Genomic DNA, 25,858 nt, shown 5'->3' with positions numbered 1-25,858 from the left:
ACACAACAGTTGCACTGTCCAGTGAGACCCAAAAATCCATTTAAGTTAGTGCATCCTCTGGAATCGCATACAACTCTCAAACACAAAACTTCTCTCTGAAGTCTAGAGTTAATGATGGAAGGTGAGGGTTCTGGGGCTGCAATACAATTCTCATGGCTGCCCTCTTACCATCTGCGCTGCTGCCAGAGGAAACAAAAACGTAAAATATCTAGTTATCCAAGTCACGTTAACAGCATTACAGGGTCATGAGTGTGTTCCCCTAAAAGTTAGTGCTCAAGCAGCCATACTGCTGTTGGCTCAGGCAGCTGGATAAATAAACACAATAACCACAGCTGTGTGGGGGGAAGCACTTCTTTTCTGTGGAAGCAAACAACTTGTGACCAAACAAAATATGGGCTCGAAACCTCTTTGTGTTGATCACATAATGTCTGGAAAAAGTTATGCTGTTAACTTAAACCTACAAACTACAACAGCCATCAAACGAATACATGAAAAACATTGCTGAGCTGTAACTACCTGTTTTGCGGTGTGGATTCACAAGCAATGTATAATTCTGACATCTAGCGGTTGAAGTCTGAATTACTACTTGTTTTTTCGATTTTAAATTTGTTAATTGAAGACATCAAGACCGAGTGAATGCAGTCTGCCTTATGACATTGTTTCGCTTTGTTCGCCCTAAGTTGGCAGGGTATGCTCAGACGTGAGTCCCTTGCTCACTTGGCCACTGGATTCAAGATAGCCTGGCTGATGAGGATTATGAATCCGAAACCGGTCCCAGGATGCCTGTTTCCGGTCCAGGGAAGACATGGTTTGGCAGTTCGGGCTGGACTGTTCCCATAAGGCACAGGGTCAGACTGATTTGCATATAGCCATGTCTGAACTGGGGTGGCTGAGTGGGCTAAAGAATGGAGATGGATTAAACCCAGATCAGTTGACTGGGGGTGAGTGTTTGATTTGCTCAAACGCTCCGTCCATCATCCCCTTTTGTTTCGCTTTGTTCGCCCCAAGTTGGCAGGGTATGCTCAGACGCAAGTCCCTTGCTCACTTGGCCACTGGATTCAAGATAGCCTGGCTGATGAGGATTATGAATCCGAAACCGGTCCCAGGATGCTTGTTTCCGGTCCAGGGAAGACATGGCTTGGCAGTTCGGGCTGGACTGATCCCATGAGCCACAGGGTCAAACTGATTTGCATATAGCCATGTCTGAACTGGGGTGGCTGAGTGGGCTAAAGAATGGTGATGGATTAAACCCAGATCAGTTGACTGGGGGCGAGTGTTTGATTTGCTCAAACGCTCCGTCCATCATCCCCTTTTGTTTCGCTTTATGACATTGTCAGCATACAAATATCCTGTTTACTGTTTTTTTGTAGGATGACTTAAAAAACAAGCATTGAAAATGCAATAGGTCTCGCAATAGAAGAGTTTAACATTTTTCGTTTTGCAAATGGATGAGTGGCGTTGCGTGGATGAGTGGCGTTGCGTGGATGAGTGGCGTTGCGTGGATGAGTGGCGTTGCGTGGATGAGTGGCGTTGCGTGGATGAGTGGCGTTGCGTGGGTGAGTGGCGTTGCGTGGGTGAGTGGCGTTGCGTGGGTGAGTGGCGTTGCGTGTGTGAGTGGCGTTGCGTGTGTGAGTGGCGCTGTTTGAGTGGCGCTGTTGTTTCAGTGGCGTTGCGTGTGTGAGTGGCGTTGCATGTGTGAGTGGCGTTGCGTGGCTGAGTGGCGTTGCGTGGCTGAGTGGCGTTGCGTGGCTGAGTGGCGTTGCGTGGCTGAGTGGCGTTGCGTGGCTGAGTGGCGTTGCGTGGCTGAGTGGCGTTGCGTGGCTGAGTGGCGTTGCGTGGCTGAGTGGCGTTGCGTGGGTGAGTGGCGTTGCGTGGGTGAGTGGCGTTGCGTGGGTGAGTGGCGTTGCGTGGGTGAGTGGCGTTGCGTGGGTGAGTGGCGTTGCGTGGGTGAGTGGCGTTGCGTGGGTGAGTGGCGTTGCGTGGGTGAGTGGCGTTGCGTGGGTGAGTGGCGTTGCGTGGGTGAGTGGCGTTGCGTGGGTGAGTGGCGTTGCGTGGGTGAGTGGCGTTGCGTGGGTGAGTGGCGTTGCGTGGGTGAGTGGCGTTGCATGGGTGAGTGGCGTTGCATGGGTGAGTGGCGTTGCATGGGTGAGTGGCGTTGCATGGGTGAGTGGCGTTGCATGGGTGAGTGGCGTTGCATGGGTGAGTGGCGTTGCATGGGTGAGTGGCGTTGCATGGGTGAGTGGCGTTGCATGGGTGAGTGGCGTTGCGTGGGTGAGTGGCGTTGCGTGGGTGAGTGGCGTTGCGTGTGTGAGTGGCGTTGCGTGTGTGAGTGGCGTTGTGTGTGTGAGTGGCATTGCGTGGTTGAGTGTCTCGTCTTCATAAACGTTGGACAGAGTAGCGGATTGCCTCGTTGACAAAGGCCACATAAATTAGACAAACGGAAATCCAGGTAAGCACACACTGACACGGGAACTGAACAGAAAAAGACAAGCATGCACATGCATTAAAGGACATACACACAAGCCTATGAAAACACATACAATGCTAAACTAAAGCACTAGTTAGTCAGATGAGACGTTATGCAAACCTTCTTTACACAGTAATCACGCACCAAAATTAAATAGCAGGGCTAGATTTTCCTAGAGGTTAGAGAAGCTATGTGGCCTTTAATTGAGATAGATGGCCGCGTATGACAACTCCATGTTTGTTCTGGAGTGGTTTATTGTCCCAGGAGAGCCGCAGAGTCTCATGTGAAGCAGAGGGTTGAGGAGTGTCCGCATTTTGGCAGCCCCTTTATAACAAGCATGAGATGGGACCCGAAAACACTGGAATGAGAAGGGGCTGAAAGGAGCTAGTGACAGAGTTCAACTGGAGGAGAGGTGGGCAAAAACAATGAAAAGGTGGACAAGGGAGGAGAGAAGGAAATGTGACAGAACTGCTGGAGGAGCAAAGAGGAGAAAAGAAATGCGACACGGCGGGCAGGGGAGGGGGCGGAGCGGGTAAAAAAACAAGTGGGAGGGAATAGCTCTCGGCATTGCTGGGTGGGCGGGGGAGCAGGAGTCTGTGGTGTGAGAGACAAATGTTGGTGTGTGAGGCTGCCTTTCAAGTCGGGTGGGGGAGAAGGTAGTCTAAATGCGACAAATGGTAGTCTGGTGCGAGGCGGGGGAGCAGGGTAGCAAGCGGGAGTGGGAGAAATAAGTAGGGTCGGGGAGTTTGTTCGCATATTTGCAAAGGAAACTGCAATAATATATTTTCAGTAGTTTAATGTGAAAACAAAAATGGAGAAGAGAGAACAGAAATCATAGTTAGCTGCCCTATGGAAACAGATGGGCTTTCAGGTTGCATCAGAACACTGATAAACTACTTTCCTCGTGAAGAACAGAAGGGAGTTCATTCCATAATTTGGGGGTCCAAGAAGAATAAGTCACGACCTCTTAGTCTAGTCCTGAGAATTTCAAGGAATAGATGAAAATTCGGAGCAGGTAAGCGTAATAATGCACACAGAAGAGTAGATCTGAAGTTTGTCTGGAATGTAATTCGGTCTAGTGCCATAGAAAGCTCGATGAGAGAATCAGAGGCCTTTAAATACAAACAGCAGCTAAAGCGGAAGCCAATGTAAGCAAGAAAAGACGTGCAGATGCTGGAGAATAACAAGGAAGTTTAAGCAGAAAGGCTGTTGTGCTCTGCGCAATTTGAAACTGTTTTACAACATAAGGAAGAGCACCCAAGTAAAGAGTTGCCATAGTCCAGGCCACGTGATAAACTAAGTGCGTTGACCACTGTTTTCTGACAGCTGAGAGGAAGGAGATGAGGGTTTTCGGAGGACCTGAACACAATAACAAGAATGGCAAAGAACAAATAAAGCAAAAAATAAAACGGACCCGACCAAGCTAAGATTTATGGAGGTAAATCTTTCGCGTCGTCAGTGATGAGGGAGGGAGGCGAGGGAGGGAGGAGAAATACGAGACGGCCTGCTGGCCGTGAGACGTGTGAAGCAGGGGGCGGGGGGAGCGGCGTTGGCTCAACAAGCTGTGATTATGGGCAAATCACTCAATCTCCGGAGAGAGAAAAAAAATAAACTCGTCTTTCTGTAATGTAACTGGTGCTCAGGTAAAGCGCCCCAATACCTTCGAGTCAGTTTCACGCTATATAAAAGGTCCCCAAAAAGTCACATATTCTTATAATTCTTCAATGTCTTCTTTTCATCAAGTAACCTAAAGTCAAAAACTGCTTTTACGCCGACATCAATACAGCATTTCCACTACACTTCGAGTGCTGTTTACGGCGCTATTCCAGGTGTCGTTAAATCAAGCGGCAGCTATGGGAATATAAAACTACAGGCGATTAGAGCAGTCTCAAGCATTTGAAGCAGGATGCTTTAAAGTCAGCGGAGTTCACTTTTGCGTCTCTATGTACTTGCTCTAAAAAGACCAGGGGCTGAGCAAAAGTAAAATTACGCCGGTGTAATTTGGAAAAAATTGTAAAACTATACCATGTTGAGTAATTATGCAGCAGTTCGCTACAAAATTATATCACAGGAACAACATGAACAAACAGAACGCAAGCAGCTGTTCGCACCAAATTTATTTTTTCATCTTTTTTGTGCAAAATGTGTTCTTTCGCCAGAATTGACACCGGGATGCATTATGCAATAAAATAAAGCACAAAATAAAAGATCTGCATTTTGTGTAATCACGTATGGCTTTCTCAAAGTTTAGATTTCGAAACAAATATTCGGAATTGAATTAGTCCACTGACTACCATTAAAGTGGTTGATTTTGTAACAAGTGAAAGCACTGCCATTGCTAGAGTGAAGGCTAGCATACGAAGTGGGGAGAGGAAGGGCTCCTAATGGGAAGTGGAGACGGGGAGAAATTGAGAAGAAAGCTGAGCAGGGAGGGTGTTATTGCGGCTATCTGCTTGCCCGAGGGGAGGAGAAATGCCGTCCTGAGGCAGAGCACACGCTGAGAAATAATGTGATGGGGACCGAAAATAATGACCATAACCCTGCGATGAGGACAAGTACCCTTTACGACGAAGGAAGTCGGCAAAGCAATTCACCGGCCACAGTGTGTGACATGTGCCTTCATCCCGACATACACTGAGAGTGCAAGCGCTCGTGTATAGAGTAGCAGATGGTGTATGAATGCGATAAAAGCGGATATGGAAGAACGCTACATTAAACAAGACGGAGGGATTAAACAAGACGGAGGGAGAGAAGGGGAGGGGGGAGGAGAAATGAGACACGGCGGGCAGGGGAGGGGGCGGAGCGGGGAGAGGGTGTTAAAGCAGCCGGCTGAGGGAACTGATGTGCACGAGCTTTTAAGCTCAATGCACATGCGCATTGAGCTTAAAAGTCACGGGCACTGCAAGGAATCGCCACGATTCCTTGCAAGTTAGTTAAAGAGTGGTTAAGCCCCAATAGTCTCGCAAGCTCTAAAAATATCCAAATGTTGAGGGTTTCTAATTGTACACATCAGAAAAAATATGTCGGCTGTCAAAACAGTGTCCCCTTGGAATCAAAGGTCAGTCTAATACTGCTGTTTTTTTTATATGTGTAATGCTGTGCTGTCTATCTGTACACTTTATAATGCTTTCATTTTTTTTTAAATGCGCCTTTTATAAAGCATGTGTTAAAAAAAACACTTTTATTAAGTTGTCCAGGATTCTCTGAGGGGTCCATTTCGGAGGACTTCTGGCAATTGGAAAATAGATAACAGTGCTTCTGTGAAAGAACAAGACTTTGTGCTAAAATTCTACTTTGATACAAATACTGAAATAGATCAGTTTGAGCTTTTTTCCCCAGGGACTGTTAAAACCAAATTTGTTTTGTTCTTATACTTTTTTTAGGTCGAGGACCTAAAGGCTGCGCTTGCGCAGTCTTTGGTCGGAGATATAATGATTTTTAGACGGGGCTTGGAACCCGCCTCTCTCCTCCACCTCTCGTCCATTGGCTGGCTTCCTAAACGGAGGCCAGCCATTGGAGGAGAAGGGAGTCACTCCAAACAAGCCCCGTCTCTTTCGGATTCGGGGGCGTGTTTTTGGCGTTCTTTCGCCCTGTGACGTCACCAGTCACTCAGCACGCCTAAACACGCCCCCCGAATCCGAAAATTTTCGGAGTTGCCGGCCGCCATTTTGCTGTTCGAGCAGCGTCTACCGAGAGCATGAGGTAAGCCTCTGCCCCCCTGTTTGTGGCGTTCTTCGTGCCGTTTTTCCTGCCTCCCCTGTTTGTGCCGTTGTTTCTTGCCTCTAACTCCCTGTTTGTGCACCCCTTCCCTCCGCCCGCAGCTCTCCTTTGTCCCGCATTTGTTAAGATGACATGGCACAGATTTCCCGATTACTGCTGCAAAGCGTAGCTGAAAAGCATGGTGGAATCCATCGGAGTCCTGCCCAGTGCACGTATTCTTCCTTGGCTTAATTTATGCCACGCGATTCTGTGCTGGTGAAATCAAGCGGAAAGCTCCTTTTTTGTGTCCTCCTCCCCCTTTTGCCTTTACCGCCCCTACACCCCTCGCCCCTTTCTCTCCTTCACAGACCGTCTTGACGCAGAGACTGTTTAATTTAAGTGCTGCTCGCGGAGGCTGCAGTAGTTTAACTCTTGCCCACCAGTAGCTGGGAGGAACAAATGGGGGACTCGAGCCTCAGCCATTCATCCTTTCTCTGCACTTTAATTTTCATTGATTGCGGAGACAAGGGCGGCCCTCCGGGAGCTGAGGCTAGGGGTGGAGGATGGGGGCGAAGACACGCCTTTAGACGCCATCAGCCCCCCTGGCCTGCCATCTGCTCCTCGCCAAATGGCGTTTTTTCACTTCCCAGCTGCATGGCTCCATACTGCCCTGCTCACACTTCGGTTCCTGAGCTTGGTTTTGGGAGGCAGGCACAGGCGATACAGGGACCAAGTGGGCCCGCCCGGGTCAGCTGTAGGTGCCAAGCATCACCAGTGCTCAGGTCACGTCAAGAGCACTGCACACTTAAAAATCTTTTAATCTTTCACTTCAACCTGCAAGTCAATAGAAGACAACTGTAGCTGTTCCGGTGTACTTGCATTCCTGCCCCCTGTTTGTACTCGCTTTTTCTTGCCTCTGCCCCCTGTTTGTGCGTGTTTCCTCGATGTGCTTGCTTTCCTGCCCCCAGTTCCCTCGTTGTGCTTGCTGCCCCCTGTTCCGGTGTGCTTGCATTCCTGCCCCCTGTTGTGTAGTCTGTGAGAGCTGTGTGGGCTGTGAGAGCTGTGTGGGCTGTGAGAGCTGTGAGAGCTGTGTGGGCTGTGAGAGCTGCGTGGGGTGTGGGCTGTGAGAGCTGCGTGGGGTGTGGGCTGTGAGAGCTGCGTGGGGTGTGGGCTGTGAGAGCTGCGTGGGGTGTGGGCTGTGAGAGCTGTGTGCGCTGTGAGAGCTGAGCTGTGTGGGCTGTGAGAGCTCTGTGGGCTGTGAGAGATGTGAGAGCTCTGTGGGCTGTGAGAGCTCTGTGAGCTCTGTGGGCCGTGAGAGCTCTGTGGGCCGTGAGAGCTCTGTGGGCCGTGAGAGCTCTGTGGGCCGTGAGAGCTCTGTGGGCCGTGAGAGCTCTGTGGGCCGTGAGAGCTCTGTGGGCTGTGAGAGCTCTGTGGGCCGTGAGAGCTCTGTGGGCTGTGAGAGCTCTGTGAGCTGTGTGGGCTGTCTGTTTGCCGCAGAAGACTGGATTTGGTGAGGGACTCATCATAATGGACAATCACTTAAATATCTTAGTGAGATGACACTTGATACAACATTTCTCCTAATGTTTTCCATATTTTCTTTCAGCGCTTTGCTGCCTAGTTTCTTTCTGCGCCTAACGACCCACTCCCTATACTCCTTTCGTTCTCGCATTGTAACTGCGGTCCCATGAGGCGTGTTGACTTTCCGCTTGCTTTCCTCTGCAGAGTACAAGGACGCTTTCCTCCTCTTTTACCGCAGCGGCGATGGCCGGATCCAGTACAGCCAGTGTGGTGCTGTCATGCGGGCCTTGGGCCAGAATTCCACAAATGCAGAGGTCCTTAAGGTGCTGGGAAACCCCAAATCACAGTGTGAGTGTTTGCAGAACACAGTCACTGTTTTTTAGGTTGTAATGCCTTTGAGTTCAGATTTTACTTGTGTGGGTGTGTTTGTGATGGCTCTGACCCACTTTAGTCAGGGAGGAATTTGCAGTGTCCTGGGCTTCTATGTAATCTGATCTGTTAGGTGGCTTTTCACACATTGAATTGGAGATCTCTGCCTCGTTCACAGTTGCTAGATGGACCATATCAGTAATATTCATTGACAGTCTGGGATGGGACAAAAACCTGACTGGAGGTGGTAGGGGCGTTTTGGGGAACTTGGACGATCACGTTGTTTAAAGTTTGTCACTGTTAATGTGTACTCGCCAGCCTGGCACGCTGCTGCAGCCGGTGACTGCTCCTCTGAACTCTTCTCTCCTCCCCAGAGCTTAACACCAAGATGCTTGGCTTTGACGAGTTCTTGCCCATGCTGCAGACAATTGCGAAGAAGAAGGACCAGGGCTGAGGGTCTTCGACAAAGAAGCCAATGGCTCTGTGATGGGCGCTGAGCTGCGACATGTACTAGTCACTCTGGGTAAGAGGCCATTTTGGCACAGTACTATTTTCAAGGCAGAGTATAATTGACTGCTGAACTCCCCAGCCCCCCTGCAGTGTTCAGGGCCCCCCTTTCTGATTCCGAGCTTCGATTTCTACCCGCGTCTGGATATTACAGTTAGTGTGCCCTGTTTCAGCCTTACAAAGTGTCCTATCAATCTCATTTGACTGTACATTCTTTTGGGGCGAGGGAGGACGGGGACACGGTTGGGTTACAAGTGTTTTTTGGATTGCCCCTTCTACAGGCTAGAGCTTTGACTGACTAATAGTTAGTCTTGGTGACCCATGTCCTGGAAATTGGTGGCTTCCTTGTCTTGTGGGTAGCGGCCACTTCAGAACATCTGCTCTGTCTGGTTTTACCCTGGTGGCTGGCTAGTCTCACCAGCCAGTGCTGCTTCTGTGGCGCAAGTGTATTTGGTGGGTAAGTGCTGGGTCTGAAGCTGTGCGTGCTGCTGCAGTCTGGGCAGTTAATCTGGAAGGTGTTTGATCGAAGCCTGTGTGCATTTTTGTCCTTTCCTTTGTGCAGGTGAGAAGATGTGTGTCTGTGTGTGGCTCTGTCTGTGTGTGGATCTGTCTGTGTGTGGCGCTCTGTCTGTGTGTGTGTGGCACTCTGTCTGTGTGTGTGTGGCGCTCTGCCTGTGTGTGTGTGGCGCTCTGCCTGTGTGTGTGTGGCGCTCTGCCTGTGTGTGTGTGGCGCTCTGCCTGTGTGTGTGTGGCGCTCTGCCTGTGTGTGTGTGGCGCTCTGCCTGTGTGTGTGTGGGGCGCTCTGCCTGTGTGTGTGTGTGTGTGTGGCGCTCTGCCTGTGTGTGTGTGTGTGTGGCGCTCTGCCTGTGTGTGTGTGTGTGGCGCTCTGCCTGTGTGTGTGTGTGTGTGGCGCTCTGCCTGTGTGTGTGTGTGTGTGGCGCTCTGCCTGTGTGTGTGTGTGTGGCGCTCTGCCTGTGTGTGTGTGTGTGGCGCTCTGCCTGTGTGTGGTGCTCTCCCTGTGTGTGTGTGGCGCTCTGCCTGTGTGTGTGTGGCGCTCTGCCTGTGTGTGTGTGGCGCTCTGCCTGTGTGTGTGTGTGTGTGTGTGTGTGGCGCTCTGCCTGTGTGTGTGTGTGTGTGTGGCGCTCTGCCTGTGTGTGTGTGTGTGGCGCTCTGCCTGTGTGTGTGTGTGTGTGTGGCGCTCTGCCTGTGTGTGTGTGTGTGGCGCTCTGCCTGTGTGTGTGTGTGTGTGTGGCGCTCTGCCTGTGTGTGTGTGTGTGGCGCTCTGCCTGTGTGTGTGTGTGGCGCTCTGCCTGTGTGTGTGTGGCGCTCTGCCTGTGTGTGTGTGGCGCTCTGCCTGTGTGTGTGTGGCGCTCTGCCTGTGTGTGTGTGGCGCTCTGCCTGTGTGTGTGTGTGGCGCTCTGCCTGTGTGTGTGTGGCGCTCTGCCTGTGTGTGTGTGTGGCGCTCTGCCTGTGTGTGTGTGGCGCTCTGCCTGTGTGTGTGTGGCGCTCTGTGTGTGTGTGTGTGGCGCTCTGTGTGTGTGTGTGTGTGGCGCTCTGCCTGTGTGTGTGTGGCGCGTAGCGCTCTGTGTGTAGCGCTCTGTGTGTGTGTAGCTCTGTGTGGATAGCTTTTTTTGTCGGTGACTATGTGTGGGTGGCTCTGTGTGTGAGAGTGGCTCTGTGTAGGTGGCTCTATATGAATGACTGTGTGGGTGGCTCTGTGTGTGTGTGTGTGGGGGGGGGGTGTCTGTGTGTGGCTCTGTGTGGGCGTAAATGCAATAGGTCATGCATTTGCGAGCGATTAAGCTATTGGCATTGTCAATGACAATGCCATTTATTTAACGATTAAGCTATTGGCAATGTAAATGACAATGCCATTTATTTATTATTAAAAAAAACAAAAATCATGAGCAATGGCAATAGCTCTACCTTTAATAATGCCGAGACAATTGCATTGTAAATGCTTGTTTTTTAAGTTACATTCCACTAAAGCACGTCTGTAGACAAAGTAGCCTGAAAAGTTCACAGGACTCAGGTTGTTTTGCAACTAATACTTATATGGTCAGCTGCAGTAAAGTGTAAAGTAGGAGGCGGTGAAAGTTACATTACAGAAAGTGATCCAGGAGAAGCTATATTCTAGCACACAGAAATCTAATGACTGGTCCCACCGCCTTTCTACTGATTATCAACACTGTGATTACGAGCTGCCTGGGAAGTTGGAAAATGAGCAAACACTGGCGTTAAGTGTAGAGATTGATTAAGAAAGTTTAACTTTAGAAGAGAAGGCAATTTCAACAAATTAAAATGAATATGTATGTGCTATGGTGGCAAGAGAGTCCTACTTCCATCATTGAAATCTCAATTTCACTCAGAAGAATCTGACAAATGATGAACTTACCAGCGACTTGCTCATGGTCCTGGTAGCGGACAATGCCTACGTGTGGATTCAAGGTGGTAAAAGGATAAGCAGCCACCGCAGGTGTCGCGTTCGAGATGGCTCGCAAAAGGGACGACTTTCCAGCATTAGGAAAGCCAACCTGAAATTTGGGAAAGAAAAGAGAGAACTCAGGAAAGTCAAAGCAGAGACCAGGATATTGCATACTCAAGCACCTACAATGGATTGGTCTTTTATTGCCACTCCTCAGTTATTAAATGTGCATGGCACATCCCATCTCGGAGGACCTTTTGGAAGTCTGTATCTTTTGTGATAGCTTAAACAGTGCAGATAAAGTTTTTCAACACTAAGAGCAGTTCATTCTGAAATTTGTGAATTAAAAAAAAAACAGTAGTCGGGTCAGGGAGGTTCTAAAGGTAGCAGCTCATACAAATTAATTTTCATGTATTACTATTTATGATTTTGTTGGTTGGCAAGTTCACAAACTTCTATATTCTGATCGCATAACGCAAGTACTACCCGACATAGTAAAATGCAAAAAAAAACTACAGTGGTTCTCTATAACCTCGAATCCCTTAGGCAGCTTTTACTTCCAAAATGAATTCATGAATGAAATAATGCTAATCTAATAAAATTTGAATAAACAATTTATTATTCACAAATACACGCAGATGGGCAACAATATTGTTCTCTGTTGCTGTACCGATCATCTTTTGAGAGTTGCATGCTTCCCTCCCAAAACAACTAATTTTCAATGCTATTCAGTCACCTCCTGTTATAAGTCGCAGGAGGGAGGTAGGAGTCTGAGCTCCCCCTGACCATCATGAATGAGTTTTATGGGGGTTGGTGGACAGTATTTGACAATTCCACTTCAATTCTGCACTTTTCAGCAGCTCAAAACAGACACCATTAACCTTCCACTTGTGAATAGAGAGAAATGTTTATAGAGTGGGTTATTCACGGATATAATTTCCCATCACATACTCGTGTCTCCAAGTATTCTGGAATTATTCTATTCAAATTATATATTTTTATTTTTAGTGTAGTTTTGTATTGCTAGAAAAAAAATCTATTTTGATTTTACAGTGTACATTTCAAATAACTCAGTTTTTCACTTTTTTACAGTATTGTTCATTGCTTGATTTGAACATGCATGTTAAGTGTAGATTGCTTTATTTTTTAAAGGAGAGCTTCGCAGAGGCAGCAGAAAGGTATATTTGTCTAAATGAAACCCCTTGGAAGCAGAGGGAGTACACATGATGATCATCAAAGAAATAGCCTAAGAGGTATTATCATAAAAATATTGATAGCAGGTGTAAAACATTGGATTATTATTAGAGGTGGGTGATTACCCACCTCATGGAATAATCACAATCCTTCTCAGGGTGAACCCTCAAAGTCAATGAATTAGCCTGAGCACAATCCACTTGGTAGCTATGGCAGAGGTCAACTTAGGGCATAATTTAAAGTAGCTATTGAGTACCAAAACAGTAATAAAGTCCAAATACAAAACAATTTTAAAAAAAACTAATTGAATTGTAAAAATAGAGTAATAAACAAAATTACAAAATTCCATTGAGGGGAAAAAGAGACATTTTTTTTTAATTTGAATTTGGAATAGCACCAAGAAGCACTCAGTGCTGTTGATAGTCAATGGTCGCAGCAGACTGGAACCTAGGCGCAATTGGACGCTGACCACAATGGAAAACGAGTCGGCTACACCAACCAGGTTCATCTTAGTAAAACATTTTACGGTCCTGCGGCCGTCTGTTAGGCTCACAAAACAGCCTAACAACCAGACCACGGCTCTCAGAGCTCCGACTGCACCTTCCTGCACAGTGTGGCATACATGCCACACTGTGCAGGAACTGGGGGTGCACAACCAACATGCACCTCAGGAGAGGCAGTTAGGGCCCCCTTTGTTGTCTCTCTGCCACCCTTTTCAGGGCAGGCTCATCACCCTGAAAAGCTCATCACCCTGAAAAGGGCGGTGGACAGGCAACTCCTGATATGCTTGGCGGTGCTGCAGCCGCATCGCCAGCATATTAGTGCTCCTGAACACTGCGAGTGCACCGCGGGATCCTTGATCTCCGGCCGTCGCAGCGGTCCTGTGGCAGTCCAACCACCACACTCATAATACTGCGGGCTGGCTCGCAGTGTTGAGGTGGTCAGTCCGCCACCATGCGTTCCGCGGTACTATGGACCGCCAAACTCGTAATAAGGCCCTCAGTCCTTTAAGTCCCAATGCACAACAGGAGTACACTTCTAAAGCACTCCCCCCCCCGCCAAGACCTCAAAGGAGGCACTTAGAGACTCACAGGGTGTCAGACAGAGGCAAAAAGCAGGGTCTGGTCCAGTTCAGAGCTAGTTGCCACTGGTCAGCTGAGAACTTGCACAAAAGGCATCTTGTGGTTTGTTGTATTCCTGTACTTTAAAACTGTAAGTCAGCTTTATGGCCCTTTGAGTGCACTTCTTTGTCCTTTGTACAAGAAGGAGCAGCTATAGTCCTTCAGGGGTCCTCTCAGGTCACAGACAGCAGTTCCAGTGCTCTCCTGTTCTACCCAAGTGGAGTGTTCTGAGGTGGGTGCCTGGAGGGCCACATTTATGTCTGGCACGAGCTAGTGAGTATAAATCACTCTTGGGTACTGCCTCATCAATAGGGGTAAAAAAAAGCGCATGGGTCCAACCCTACTCACTTTGGTCATTTTAAATACGCGAAAGCCTCTGGGCTCACTAAACTTGGGCTTTGAGGGATCAGGTGTGTGTAGAGAGAGTACTATGGTAGTCATAGTGTCCTCCCACATCTAACAACAAAATCCAGTTTGAAGCAATAGTTGCACCCAAATAAACTCCGAGACCGAAGCATGGCAGGACAAAAGCAGGGTTTTCCAGCAACCAGTAGATACACAAGAATTGTTGTGGCATCCAGTTTTCTTCCTTTAAGTGTGCCCTAAGGGTTATATGTAAACCCAGCATACCTGCCAAGCAGGATTCAACACTGTAATGTCATTCAAAAAAGATGCTTACACTGCCCATCATTCTGCTGAACTCAAGGAGTCATCCCTGCCTATTCAGGTCGACCTGCCAGTCACAGTGAGCTCATAGGAAGAATTTCACAACTCATTCACAACTATTCAAATACTAATCCCTGGCTGGGAGAAATTGGAGAGCAAATGCAAATTAGCCTCCAGCAACTTAAGCACATTAAAGGCAACTTTCTAAAAGTGACTTTTCCTTAATATTTATAAAAAATGGGCCTTTAAAATGTAATGATTTTTTTTAATAATTATTAAAAATTGTTGTTTAATTATTTTTATAGCTAGTCCCATTTCTGTGCAATGGTATTAGAATGTTAATCTGTACTCTGGTTTTCTAGATAGGAATGTTAGGCCTGCCACAGTAAAAAATTGCTTTTGGGTGCTAGACACTGTACGAACGTGTTAACATTAAATGTCTACATTTCCTACGTTGAATTACCATGCCCGGGCCTTGTGGGCTATAAGGCATGCATTGGGGTGTCTTATTAATATTTAAAAGGGAGTTTTGACCTGGCAAGAGAGTTTATTTTGAAAGATCAAACTGCAGTTTTGACACTTCGACAGTGTAAGCCTGAAACCACATTTACATTGCCACTATTGTGGATGGCACGATAGGTACTGCGTCCGCTAATATCATTTAACTTTCATACCCTGGTTTTATTTTATACCATATACAGTGCCACTGAAATTATCCGGCAGGGAAGGGCCAAATTAGGCGTAATGCGGCACATTTGGTGATGTATTACTTCATTATTTTGTCATTTTTATGGTTAAGCCTGAAAAGGCATGCGTCTTTCTTGCGACACACTATTGCTAACAAAAATGGCTTGCAGCCTGCCCGTTTCTTACCATTTATTGGCTTGCATGGCACTCTTCTTTACAGCCTTGTAATTCATCTAGGAGGGCCTAATATAATTTCCGTTCCTCTCTGTGGACAAGGGACAATGCACTGATTGATTCACCTTAATCAGTACCCGTCCGCTGCTCCACTTGTGACTGAGGTACTATTTTGTTCTGTTTAACTTTTAGTGCCCTTAAGCAGAAAATGTGTGACTGACAAAAACTTGTCCAAAAGGATAAACAAAATTCCAAAGATTTCTTTTCTATAGTTAACTTTCTTTTATTTTGCCAAGCCTTCTTTTCTCACTTGCCCGTGGATGCTGTTCTCAAAAGATGAGGATTATCTTCTTGCAAAGCAACATGGTTTCTTTTTTAGGAGTAATTTCAGAAATGATGTTTTAACACATTCGCACACCCCAATTTGCCCCACTCCAATCTACCCCACCTCACCCCACACCAATCCGCCCAACTCCATCCAATCCAACTTAGACCAATCCACCACACTCCAAACCGCTCACCCAAATCAATCCACTCCAATCCAAAACAGTCCGCCCACCCCAATCCACTTCAATCTGCCCAACTCCAAACCAAAATGGTCTGCTCCACTCCAAAACACTTCATCCCACTACAATCCAAAACACTTCGTCCCACTCCCGTCCGCACCACTTCCATACATCCATTCATCCATTCCAATCCAATTCACCTCACCCAAATCCACTCTAATCAGCCTCTCTCCAAACCAAAACAGTCCGCCCCACTCCAATCCAAAACAGTCCGCCTCACTCCCATTCATCCCAATTGATCCCACTCCAATCCACCACACCTCAATCCAAAACAATCACCCCCACTCCAATCCAATTTCTGTGTGTAGATTAGTAAATTGACTCAAAGTTGCAGTATTTTAATGAATCCTTTGGGTAAACTCGAAAAAAACTTCTTATTCTTACAAAGCATCTACACATATGTAAGGAACAGGCAGCAGTAAAAGGCCAAATGCCTAGAATTTTAAGACATGAGACAGTAAGTCCAAATGGACAACCGAACAAACAGCTTACCAGCCCTGCATGAGCCATGGTTTTTAATTCCAGCTGCAGCACTCGCTCTTGCCCTGGCTCCCCCGGTGTGGCCGTCATAGGCGCTCGGTTTTCATTGCTCAGGAAAAAACGGTTGCCTTTTCCTCCAGCTCCTCCGAAGGCTGCCACATACTCTTCCCCTGGCTGAGACAGGTCAGCGACTATTTTCCCATCTTCCATTACCAAAGTACCAGGGGGGACCTGAAACAACAAATACAAAAGTTTCCAAAAATGTACATCAAATCATTTCAAAAAGACATATCTCGCTTTGATGGAAAGGTGGGCCTTACCGAAATGTACATGTTTGCACCATTGGCTCCAAAACAGTTTTTGTTCCCGCCGCTAGAACCTTCATGTCCCCGATAGATTGTCAGAACCGATGCTAAGGATTTAACTTGCTTGTCCACTAAAGAAAAGAAAACAAAAGAAGAAACTATCGTCTAATGGTCAAGGGGTACTGTCAAATCAGCTACATTACTACAAGAGATTCTGTTTTCAACCCTCTCCATCTCGGAATCCATTATCCCACCTCCCCAAATTACACACCACACCTAAACCCGGACGCCGTCTCTCTCCACACTCTTCACGCCCTTATAACTTCTCTGACCTCATTCCCGGAGATCTTAAATCTCCAGTCCCTCATCACGCCACCCCCTCACGCCCAACAGCCTCAACACTCCTCATGCCATCCCCACTGACCTCTCACACCTTACACACAACTGTCCTCCCTCCGCAGCAAACAAAGACCATTCCCTATCGCCCTCCTACTCCCCAACAGTGTTCCCCCTTACTCTAATAACCCAGACTCTACGCAACATATAACGCGATCTCTCTAAGTTGACGATTGAACTCTCTCGACTTAGAGAAGATTTTATTTCCCTCAGCTCCAGAACCTTCCTCACCCGTGCAAATTCCCCCTACTCCAGCTGAAAAAATCCCACTAACTAAAATTATTGGAGTGGAGAACCACCCCTCTCCGCTGCCGTATTCATAGGCCTTGCCGCACCTTGAGACATCTCTCCCCGTCCGACCTATGCAACTCTTACCATCCTAGTTCATCAATCAACAATCCTTCACTCCCCTACTCTAATATCCCCTTTATTCTGGGGACTAACAGAATCCCCTCCTCTCCCGTCTCACACAGACTCTTCAACTCACCGCTATCCACTCCTGCCCACCCCCACAAGCAACCCCAAACCTCTCGCCTGCATGCTTGTGAACTGTCGATCTGCCGAACGACATGACACTGACATTTCTGAAACTATCCTAAGCGAATCTATTCACATCGCGTTCCTCACGGAAACTTGGCACAATGACCACTCAACGAGCATACTTGACCTACTCCACCCCCCACCACCCCCAGATACTCTATCCTTAGAAAAGACAGACCCAACAGAATAGGGGTGGTTTTGCCATAATCTTCAAAACGAACTTCAGCTCTCTCTTGTTAACAATTCTGTCCACTCCACCCTCGAATACCTTGAAGCTACAACTCAAAAATTCTCTTCCTTGTGGATCTCAACCTCCACTGGAACGATACTGATGATCCCACAACCACCCTCCTCACTAATCTTCTTGAGATTAATGACCTCAAACAACTATGCCAGTCCCCAACCCACACTAAAGGAGCCATCCTGGACGCCATTATTACCAATAAGGATTTGGCATCCTGACCAATATCATTCCCATCGACTGGTCTTACCACCATCTCATACTGTTCACCATTGCTACCACTGCACCCCCCTCCCCTCTTCCCCCCCCCCCCCCCCCCAAATCATCAAACCTAGGAAATGGACCAGAAATCAAAAACGTATCTCCCGTGAACTGGAGTCTAAACTCCAAGCTCAACTTCTCCTTACTCCTCCCTCACAAAACGCAAATGAGCTTTCTGAACACTATATTAAAGCTGTCCCTAATGTCCTTGACTAATCCGCCCCGCCTAAACCTAAAAATCAAAGAAATATCCCTTCCAAATCATGGTTTAACTCAGTGCTCAACAACGAAAGACGCTCATTAAGACTGATGGAAACAACATGGAGACAGCATTCCTGTCCCTCACATCTGGCACTCCTCATATTAGCTAGATCTACATACAAGAAACACATTTTTAACTAAAAGGAATCCTTCTTCCGTACACAACTCGATCGGGCCAAAAATAGTCCTAGAGAACTGTTCAACATCGTTCTTACCAAACATCATCCGCACCACCAAATCCGATGGCCTCGACTGCTAGATGTGAAGAAATTGCCCACTTCTTCTGGGAAAAATTGTCAAAATAGATCAATCCTTCCTTTTAACACAGATCCCAACCAACTCCCAACATACACCTGACTTCACCTCAAAAGCTCATACCACATTCCCCAAACCCCCTGATCCCTCCTCACACTTGCCCACTACTGCACCTCACCCTAACTACTCCTCACACATAACTACTACTACACCTCCCCTAAACTACTCCCCACGCTTAGCCACAACTACACCTCTTGAAACCAACCACCCTAACTCACAACTAAAAAACAATGCCTACTGGCATAACTTCCTCCTGTAACTGAGCACGAAGTTTTTAACATCATTGTTAACCTTAAACCGTCCTCCCATACTAAAGACCCCCTCCCATCTAACCTTGTCCAAGACCTAAAGCACATCATTGCCCCATCTTGGACCACAATCACCAACACCTCCCTTGCCACAGGATGTGTCCCTATCTCCCTTCAACTTGGACAAATGACTCCAATTATTAAAAAACCTAATGCTGACCCCAATGACCTAAACAATATCCGCCCCATCTCTAACCTCCCCCTTCTTTCCAAAGCCCTTGAAAAATGTGTCCTGCTCCAATTAGACAAACACATCGAAAATTTCTACTTACTGGACCCCCTACAATCAGGCTTCAGTAAAGGCTGCAGCACTGACACTACCATGCTTAACATTGTTGATGACATCCACCACTCCCTCGATAATGGCGAGACCTGCCTACTTATCCTCCTTGATCTCTCTGCAGCGTTTGATACAGTCAACTACTCCGTCCTACTTAATGGGCTCAGAGATCGTTTCGGCCTCAATGGTACTGCCTACAAATGGTTCATCTCCTATCAACAACACCGAACACAGCAAATCAAAATTCACGACAGTCTATCTAACCCCACTCCGGTCCCCCTAGGAGTCGCCCAGGGATCTATTCTCTCTCCCGCTCTCTTTAAGCTCTTTATGAAACCCCTCACACTCATTCTAAAAACAAGCTGGAATCAACTACCACCTCTATGCCGACGATACCCAACTCTACTATAAGATCAAAAACCACGCGGACATCATACACCTTAACAACACCCTCACTAAGATCCAATTCTGGTTCCAATTAAATCATCTCAAACTCAACCCTAAATAAACTGAAATCATTCTCTTCTCCCCTACAAATAACCCTCTCCCCTTTCAAACCTGGATGTCCGACCTAAATGCCTTCAACTGTTCACTCCCCTTCTCCAACTCAGTAAAATCTCTTGGTATCTCCGTCAATAATAGCCTCTCAATGTTCACATCATACATGCGGCTAAAGGCACCCTCTTCACTCTCCGTCATCTCAAGAAAATTAAATCCTTTACTCCAACTGGTGACTTTAAATTAGTAGTCCAGTCACTTGTCCTTTCGCGAATTGATTACGGCAACGCCATCCTCACCGGAATCTCCAAGGTCCACCTAGCTCCACTCAAATCTGTGCTCAACCTTGCAGCCAGGCTCATCACAGATTGCAAATGTTTCGACCACATCTCCCCAGTCCTCAAAGCTCTTAAATGGCTCCCCATCGAAGGCAGATCCGCCTACAACACTGCTTGCATTACCCACAAAGTCCTCCATCAAAATACACCGCCATACCTCGCCAATAAACTCTGCAAAGCGGGCAGCACACGACCTATGAGAAGCACCAACGCTCTCCTAGTCCCACAACCCGCTAAAAAAGAAATCCACACAATCACGCTCCTTATCCGAAAATGCCCCAAACATCTGGAATGCCCTCCCCAAAGACATGCGATGCAACCCTTCCTATATGAGCTTTAAAAAAAGACCTCAAAATGCTCCTCCTCAATAAATATTGGGGGTTTTAAATTGCGCCCTGAATTCGATCTCCCATTTCCATGTTATATATGTATATAGCTATTGCACTATCTATCGGTTTATTTGTTATGTATAATTTCAAGCGGTTTCTCTTTTGTTAACTTGTTGTTATTCCATGCTGTTGTAATATTGTTTTTTACTGTTACTATCTTCAAACTCATGTAAAGTGCTCCGATACCTCTGGGTCTAGCCAGCGCTATATAAAACCTCTAAAATAAATAAATTAAATAAAACCCTCTACATCTGGGTGTTGGTAATCAGCAGCTGTCAGCAGTGCACCAAGTCACAGACTTGTGAAAGGTTTACATACGCAACCTGGTGGTGGCTGAAAGGAGCAGTGTTAAGATTTTCAGCATTCCATGCATCTTGAATTGTGCCCCCTGGAGTGCTCCTTATACACTCAGAAATGTCCATTTTCGCTTCACAGTGTGGCTCCCAATACGGCTGTCTATCCTCGCCTTAAAGAAGGACTAGCCCTAGTCGTTGATCACAGAGGGTTCTGAAGAGGGAAGGAGGTTGCGGAGTTAATCTATGCATAAGAAGCTGAAGAAAAGAATATTTGTAATAAGAAGATTTAAAACGCTTCGGGATCCGTCTAAACAGAAATCACTTTTAAGAGAGAAAAGGGGAAAAAGTACCCTCACAGGAGGCAGGTGAGAGTTGCCGTCTTCTACAGTACAAATAACCAATGTTTTTACCTTTGAGGATAACATCACCGCCGTCTCCTCCATCCCCACCATCTGGCCCCCCATATTCTTTCCGGGGTTCACTGTGGAAACAGCTGTTGCCTTTGCCTCCTTGTCCCCCACAAACACGGATTCTGCGGTGGTCTACAAAGTGGCGTGTCTAAGAAACAAGCATTGGGTAATGAGATCTCTTAATTTGCAGCCAGACTTAAGGGCACAACAAACTGGCAGACTCTGCACCAGACAGCACATCTGTTCAAACCTGGAAACGTGGTCTCATCAATCACGTCTCAACAGTAACAAAAAAAGCAGTAAGCAAAACAAGCAGGTAGCCCTTCGGACCCAATTTGGAGGCCAACACAGCAGACAGGGGGTTACTAGGGCCCGATCATGGAGTTTGAAGTGGTTTTCCCCTGGAGTGATGGGTCTGTCCCACTACAGTATGCCACTACAAAGTGGGCCAACTATCCCTCTTTCTGCTCTTGATTCTCAGGGTAGCGAAGGCGCACATTCATAGATTTATCATGTGGGTGGACCCGCGGTGAGAACTCAATCAACCAACAGACAACTATTTTAATGTTCAGCCCAGTGCTCGTCTTTAAAATAAAATAAAAACTACTGTCACATTACTTAATACAACACAGTTAAATTGACATACAGGGGAGTTCTCTTGATCACAAATGTGTGTGGAGCTACACACTTTATCCCCCTCTGTGCTATCTCCTACCCTGGTTAGCCTTCACAAACTTAATCCCCAGTAATTTTGGAAAACGCATGAATAAGGCTCAGCTGAAGACTATATGTGCCCCACAGGTCAAATGGATACTTTGTTCATTTGTTTGCTCAAGTTCTTAACCCATTTGGTATAGCAGGTAGTAGTATTTCAGTTTATAGTCCCTCACCCTCAGCTACAACAAACTCAGTGGCTTGACTTCAACACAGACCGAAGCCAACCGAACTCCGGCATAGTGCCAAATCCCTGCACCCCCTGGAAAGCTGAATATGATCTCACCTCCAATCCCCCAAAAATGTGATACAAATGCATCTTCACAAATGCATCTTCACTCCGATTACTCACTTCAGCTGAAACGCATCCAAAATCTACTCCACGCAGTAAGAAAGAACCATGGCTGTGTATATCCTCACACTCCCCATCAGAGAAGTACATACAATCGCATGATCCTCCAGCTGAAATTCGAATTGCCTTCCATCCCTTCTTCAAAAGACTACAGTCAGGACGATCAGCAGAATCCACTAGCTTCTCCTTAATAGGACCAAATCAAACCCTAGTAACCATGTTCAAATCTCAACGGTCTCCTCCCCCTTCTTGGAAGAAGACTACTCCTGCATCAAATACCTTCCCCACAATTGTATATCGGCATCCAAACACCATACTGCATTTTTAGATGAGATTTCCTTTCTTGGCCTTGACCCTCCATTCTTAACAGAAACATGGCTTACTGATTCCTCATAGACCATCTTGGACCTCATATTACCTGCAGGATACTCCACAATGTGCCTGAACTTTGCTGGAAAGAAAGGTGTAGTGCACACACTTATCCACAGATCGTCCACCGTCCTAATGCATTCCTCCAACAATGAACCAATCTGGCCTTTTAATTGCCTAGCCATAGATAGAACAATGGGTGCAAGCAAATCTACCATCTTTCACATCATTTACCACCACTATGTCGAGACGCGAGAGTCCCACCAGATAGCGGGGGAGGAGACATATGTATAAAGCCAGACCTAGGGGGAAGGGGGATTTAAAATAGTTCGCTAGATAAAGATAGTAACTGTATTGATTATATGATCAGAATATCGCACTTTATAGGGAAATTTGTGAATTCATGTGTCATGAAGATTCTCACACAATAGGATACTAAGAGAACGGAGGAGTATAGTAGTGGTTGAATTATGGGAATACCACCCAGAATACCTTGAGCAGGGGATTATGGAATATCTTACCCAAGACGCTCCACTAATAAATAGATCTTAGCCAATTGATTAGAATGTACGCATGTGATGTGTTTAAGATCAAGAAAAAAAAGTCACTGTGGTCAATAATGCTGTAATTTGTTCTGTTTGGGGGAAAATCTACATAATAATCGTTTTAATTATTGAGACAACCAATTTTTAAGTCTTGATAAAGATGGAGACAGTTATATGAACCATCGAAATGCGTTGACGCTGATTTATTGCACAATCGAAGGACAGACACGATAATATTTAAATACTGATGAAGGCAATGTATTAATTGACGTGTCCATGGGCCCGATGAGATGTGCATCTGTATATGACAAAAATTGTGTCTTACATGAGGTGATGTCTTGATTATGCTGGTCATAATTGCCTTTTGTTGGTCAGGGAGAACAAAGTCCCCTTAGTGATTTAGATGTATGGTATATGTTACATGTGAAATATTTTATCTTTTAAATAGCATTGTTCAATTTTAATGATTTGATGACGTGTACAATGGAATGTGAGCTCCAATGATTTTTGTGATAATATAGTGTTTTTTTAACAATTTCAATACAGTAAAGTTTATGTTGTTTCAAAGTTGTTTATCACATGCCAGCACTGTGTAATAGTGTGTCAAGGGAATTCATTTTCTGTCGGTTCTAAGTACCTCATTTCCCTTGCCTAGTTTAAGGGGTCCCTCTCTATCTTTATCTCTATTTTGCAAAATGGCCGACCACAAATTCTGTAAGGCAAAAATCAGCAAAAACATAAGTGACAAATGTAAAACCACGTCATACCAAACAAGCATTTGCAATGCAATAGGTCTCGCATTTGCGTGAGTTAGAGCTGTTGGCATTTTAAATGACAATGCTTTTTAATTATATGTTTTAAAAACCTGCAAGTGGTGTGTAAACAAGCACTTTGTACTTACGAGAAGCAAGGCTGGAGATAACAGCTCCTTTTTTAATGGCAGCCTTGCATCTCGTAAGCAAAGACAATCACATGACAATCTCATCCATGAATGAGCGTTTCCTAATATAGGAAAAAAAGAGAAAGGCTCCTGCTTGTTCATAGGACAGTCCAAATAGAATGTTACCACCAGTAATATTATGCTATGTTTTCTGAATGACAGTGAGTTTATTAGGTGAACTCTCTGCCACACGGTTCCCCGTATCTTGTTTGACACCTTCGCTTGTGCTTGCTTTTTCCGAAGGGAGCGGACGATGCTAGATTTTGATATATTTTATGGGGTAAAAAGAACCTTCTGCAGAGCTCCTTGTGTGCCCTTCAATTTTCGGGCAACAATAAAAATGTCAAGATAACTCTGGTGAATAATGTACCTGCTGGAGAGAGATCAGAGTGTTGTCAAATAGCAGTTTTGACTCATCATAAAGTAGCGCAAAGGGTTAAAAGTGTCTGCTGCAAAGCATGTGTAAGAGGTAACAAGATTATCTGGATAAAATATAGCTTAATCAAAGAAGGCGGGTATATAACATGTTCAGATTAGGGGTATTCCCATCTAAACCCTACTTCGTGAAAACAAAACGGCCATGAGAGTAGGATTCCATCTTCATTGCCCTGTAGGCGGAGATGATACTAAAATCCACCTGCTCTTCTTTGTTTTGAAATATATTTAACTCCGACCCAGATGGCTGCAGCCTTTCTTTGCGTTGTACTTGCAACACTGTGGGCGCGCTTGAGTTATGCAATAGGATAGACAGGGAGGATATTTATAACAAGGCATCAGCCTTCCTTTGAGGGATGTGGCAGGCTGTTAAACAATCAACAGAAGTATTTAACAAATCCCTTATATCAGAAAATGCTCACAGTTTGATGTGCAGCTGTATGTAGCGCAGCCAGTTACGAAACATGCGGGTATCTCTGTAGGGATTTGATAAACCGGCTTAGTATCAATATCGAAACTTCCATTATAATAAAATGCTCTGTGTGCGTAATTTTGCATAATCGCCTCCATCCCTGTTTAACAGAACGAACTTCGCCCTATACCAGTGTGTAGTTTACTAATCTGGGCACTTTATAACTGCTAGTGCTAGCACTTTACGTCTTCTGGCGCCAGTATCCAGTTTAACTGGTTTACTATGATTTGCACTTTATTACTGTCTTTGCTTACTATTAACAACATCTGTGCAATTATCATTTTCTGCCTGTTTTAACGTTGAATGATGCATATTTTAATCACACATTTAATTGCAAGATTGTGTGATTTTAATCACACCGACATACGTTGTTTTCTATGCATATCACCTTCTTGAGCCCAAATATGAAAAGTTTTTTTATATAGCTTCTATTATGAAGGACTGTTTTTAATTGGAAAATGTTTGTAAGGCTTTTTATGCTGATACAATAAATCAAACTGACTGATCTGTAACATGCAGATCACAGAACGGTATTTTGTGTAGATAGCTCAGCAGGTTACTGCTGTGCTTTTGTTAAAAAGATCCTTTTGTTACTTGCAATTAATAAATAATAATCATAATGTAGCACATTGAGCTATGAACTGGCATTAAGGCGCTACATGTAAACTGCATGGCATAGGTGAGAAACTTACATTTTAGTCTTTCATTATCCTAAGGATGCTAACAATTGTTCTTTTCGGTAGAAAGAAATTATTAGTAAAGCCAACCCAAACAACTGTGTACGTTTTAAAATCCTGGGTTTGCGATTCTCAAGACCAAGGAGTCTCAAGTTATGCCTACCAGTATGTATGAGTTGTGAGTCATACACCTTGTAGTTCTCCTTTGTAACATTTCTATACGTACCCTCAAACTCAACTCAGGGTAGACCGATGTCCTCATCATGGGCTCCACACCCTCTGCCTGGGACTACTCCTGGTGGCGCTTAGCACTCAGACCCCCCCCTTCCACACCCACAGGCCATGCACGAAACCTCAGCAACATCCTAGGCTCCTTGCTCACCATGAGCCGTCAAATCGACGCTGTCTAATAATCTTACTTCCACACGCAGTGCCTGCTCTGAAAGTTCTACAAGTGGATCCCCACTGAGTTCAGAAAGTCTTTCACCCACGCACTCATCAGCAGGAGAATTGAATATGGCAACACACTCTATGCCAGCATCACCCAGAAACTCCTCAAGAAACTGCAGAGCATTCAGAATGTCTGCTCCAGACTTATCTTCAACATCCCCTGCCGCCGCCACATCACCGGACACCTGAG

At 45.9% G+C, this 25,858-nt stretch overlaps 1 protein-coding gene across 2 annotated transcripts in view; it reads right to left on the bottom strand.

Annotated features, from left to right (window-relative positions):
- Nucleotides 1-25,858, bottom strand: part of MTG2 (mitochondrial ribosome associated GTPase 2) — a 51,391-nt gene that overhangs the window by 14,008 nt on the left and 11,525 nt on the right. For both annotated transcript variants that reach the window (XM_078651592.1, XM_078651591.1), the window contains exons 3-6: nucleotides 20,715-20,862; nucleotides 16,197-16,312; nucleotides 15,889-16,107; nucleotides 10,959-11,097 (exon numbers count right to left, since the gene is read on the bottom strand). In XM_078651592.1, coding sequence (XP_078507718.1) covers nucleotides 10,959-11,097; nucleotides 15,889-16,107; nucleotides 16,197-16,312; nucleotides 20,715-20,862 — 622 coding nt within the window. The remainder of the gene's footprint in view (nucleotides 1-10,958; nucleotides 11,098-15,888; nucleotides 16,108-16,196; nucleotides 16,313-20,714; nucleotides 20,863-25,858) is intronic.

Source organism: Lissotriton helveticus, chromosome 7 (assembly GCF_964261635.1).
Source record: "Lissotriton helveticus chromosome 7, aLisHel1.1, whole genome shotgun sequence".
Classification (NCBI taxonomy): domain Eukaryota; kingdom Metazoa; phylum Chordata; class Amphibia; order Caudata; family Salamandridae; genus Lissotriton; species Lissotriton helveticus.
This window is presented reverse-complemented; position numbering and strand designations above follow the sequence as displayed.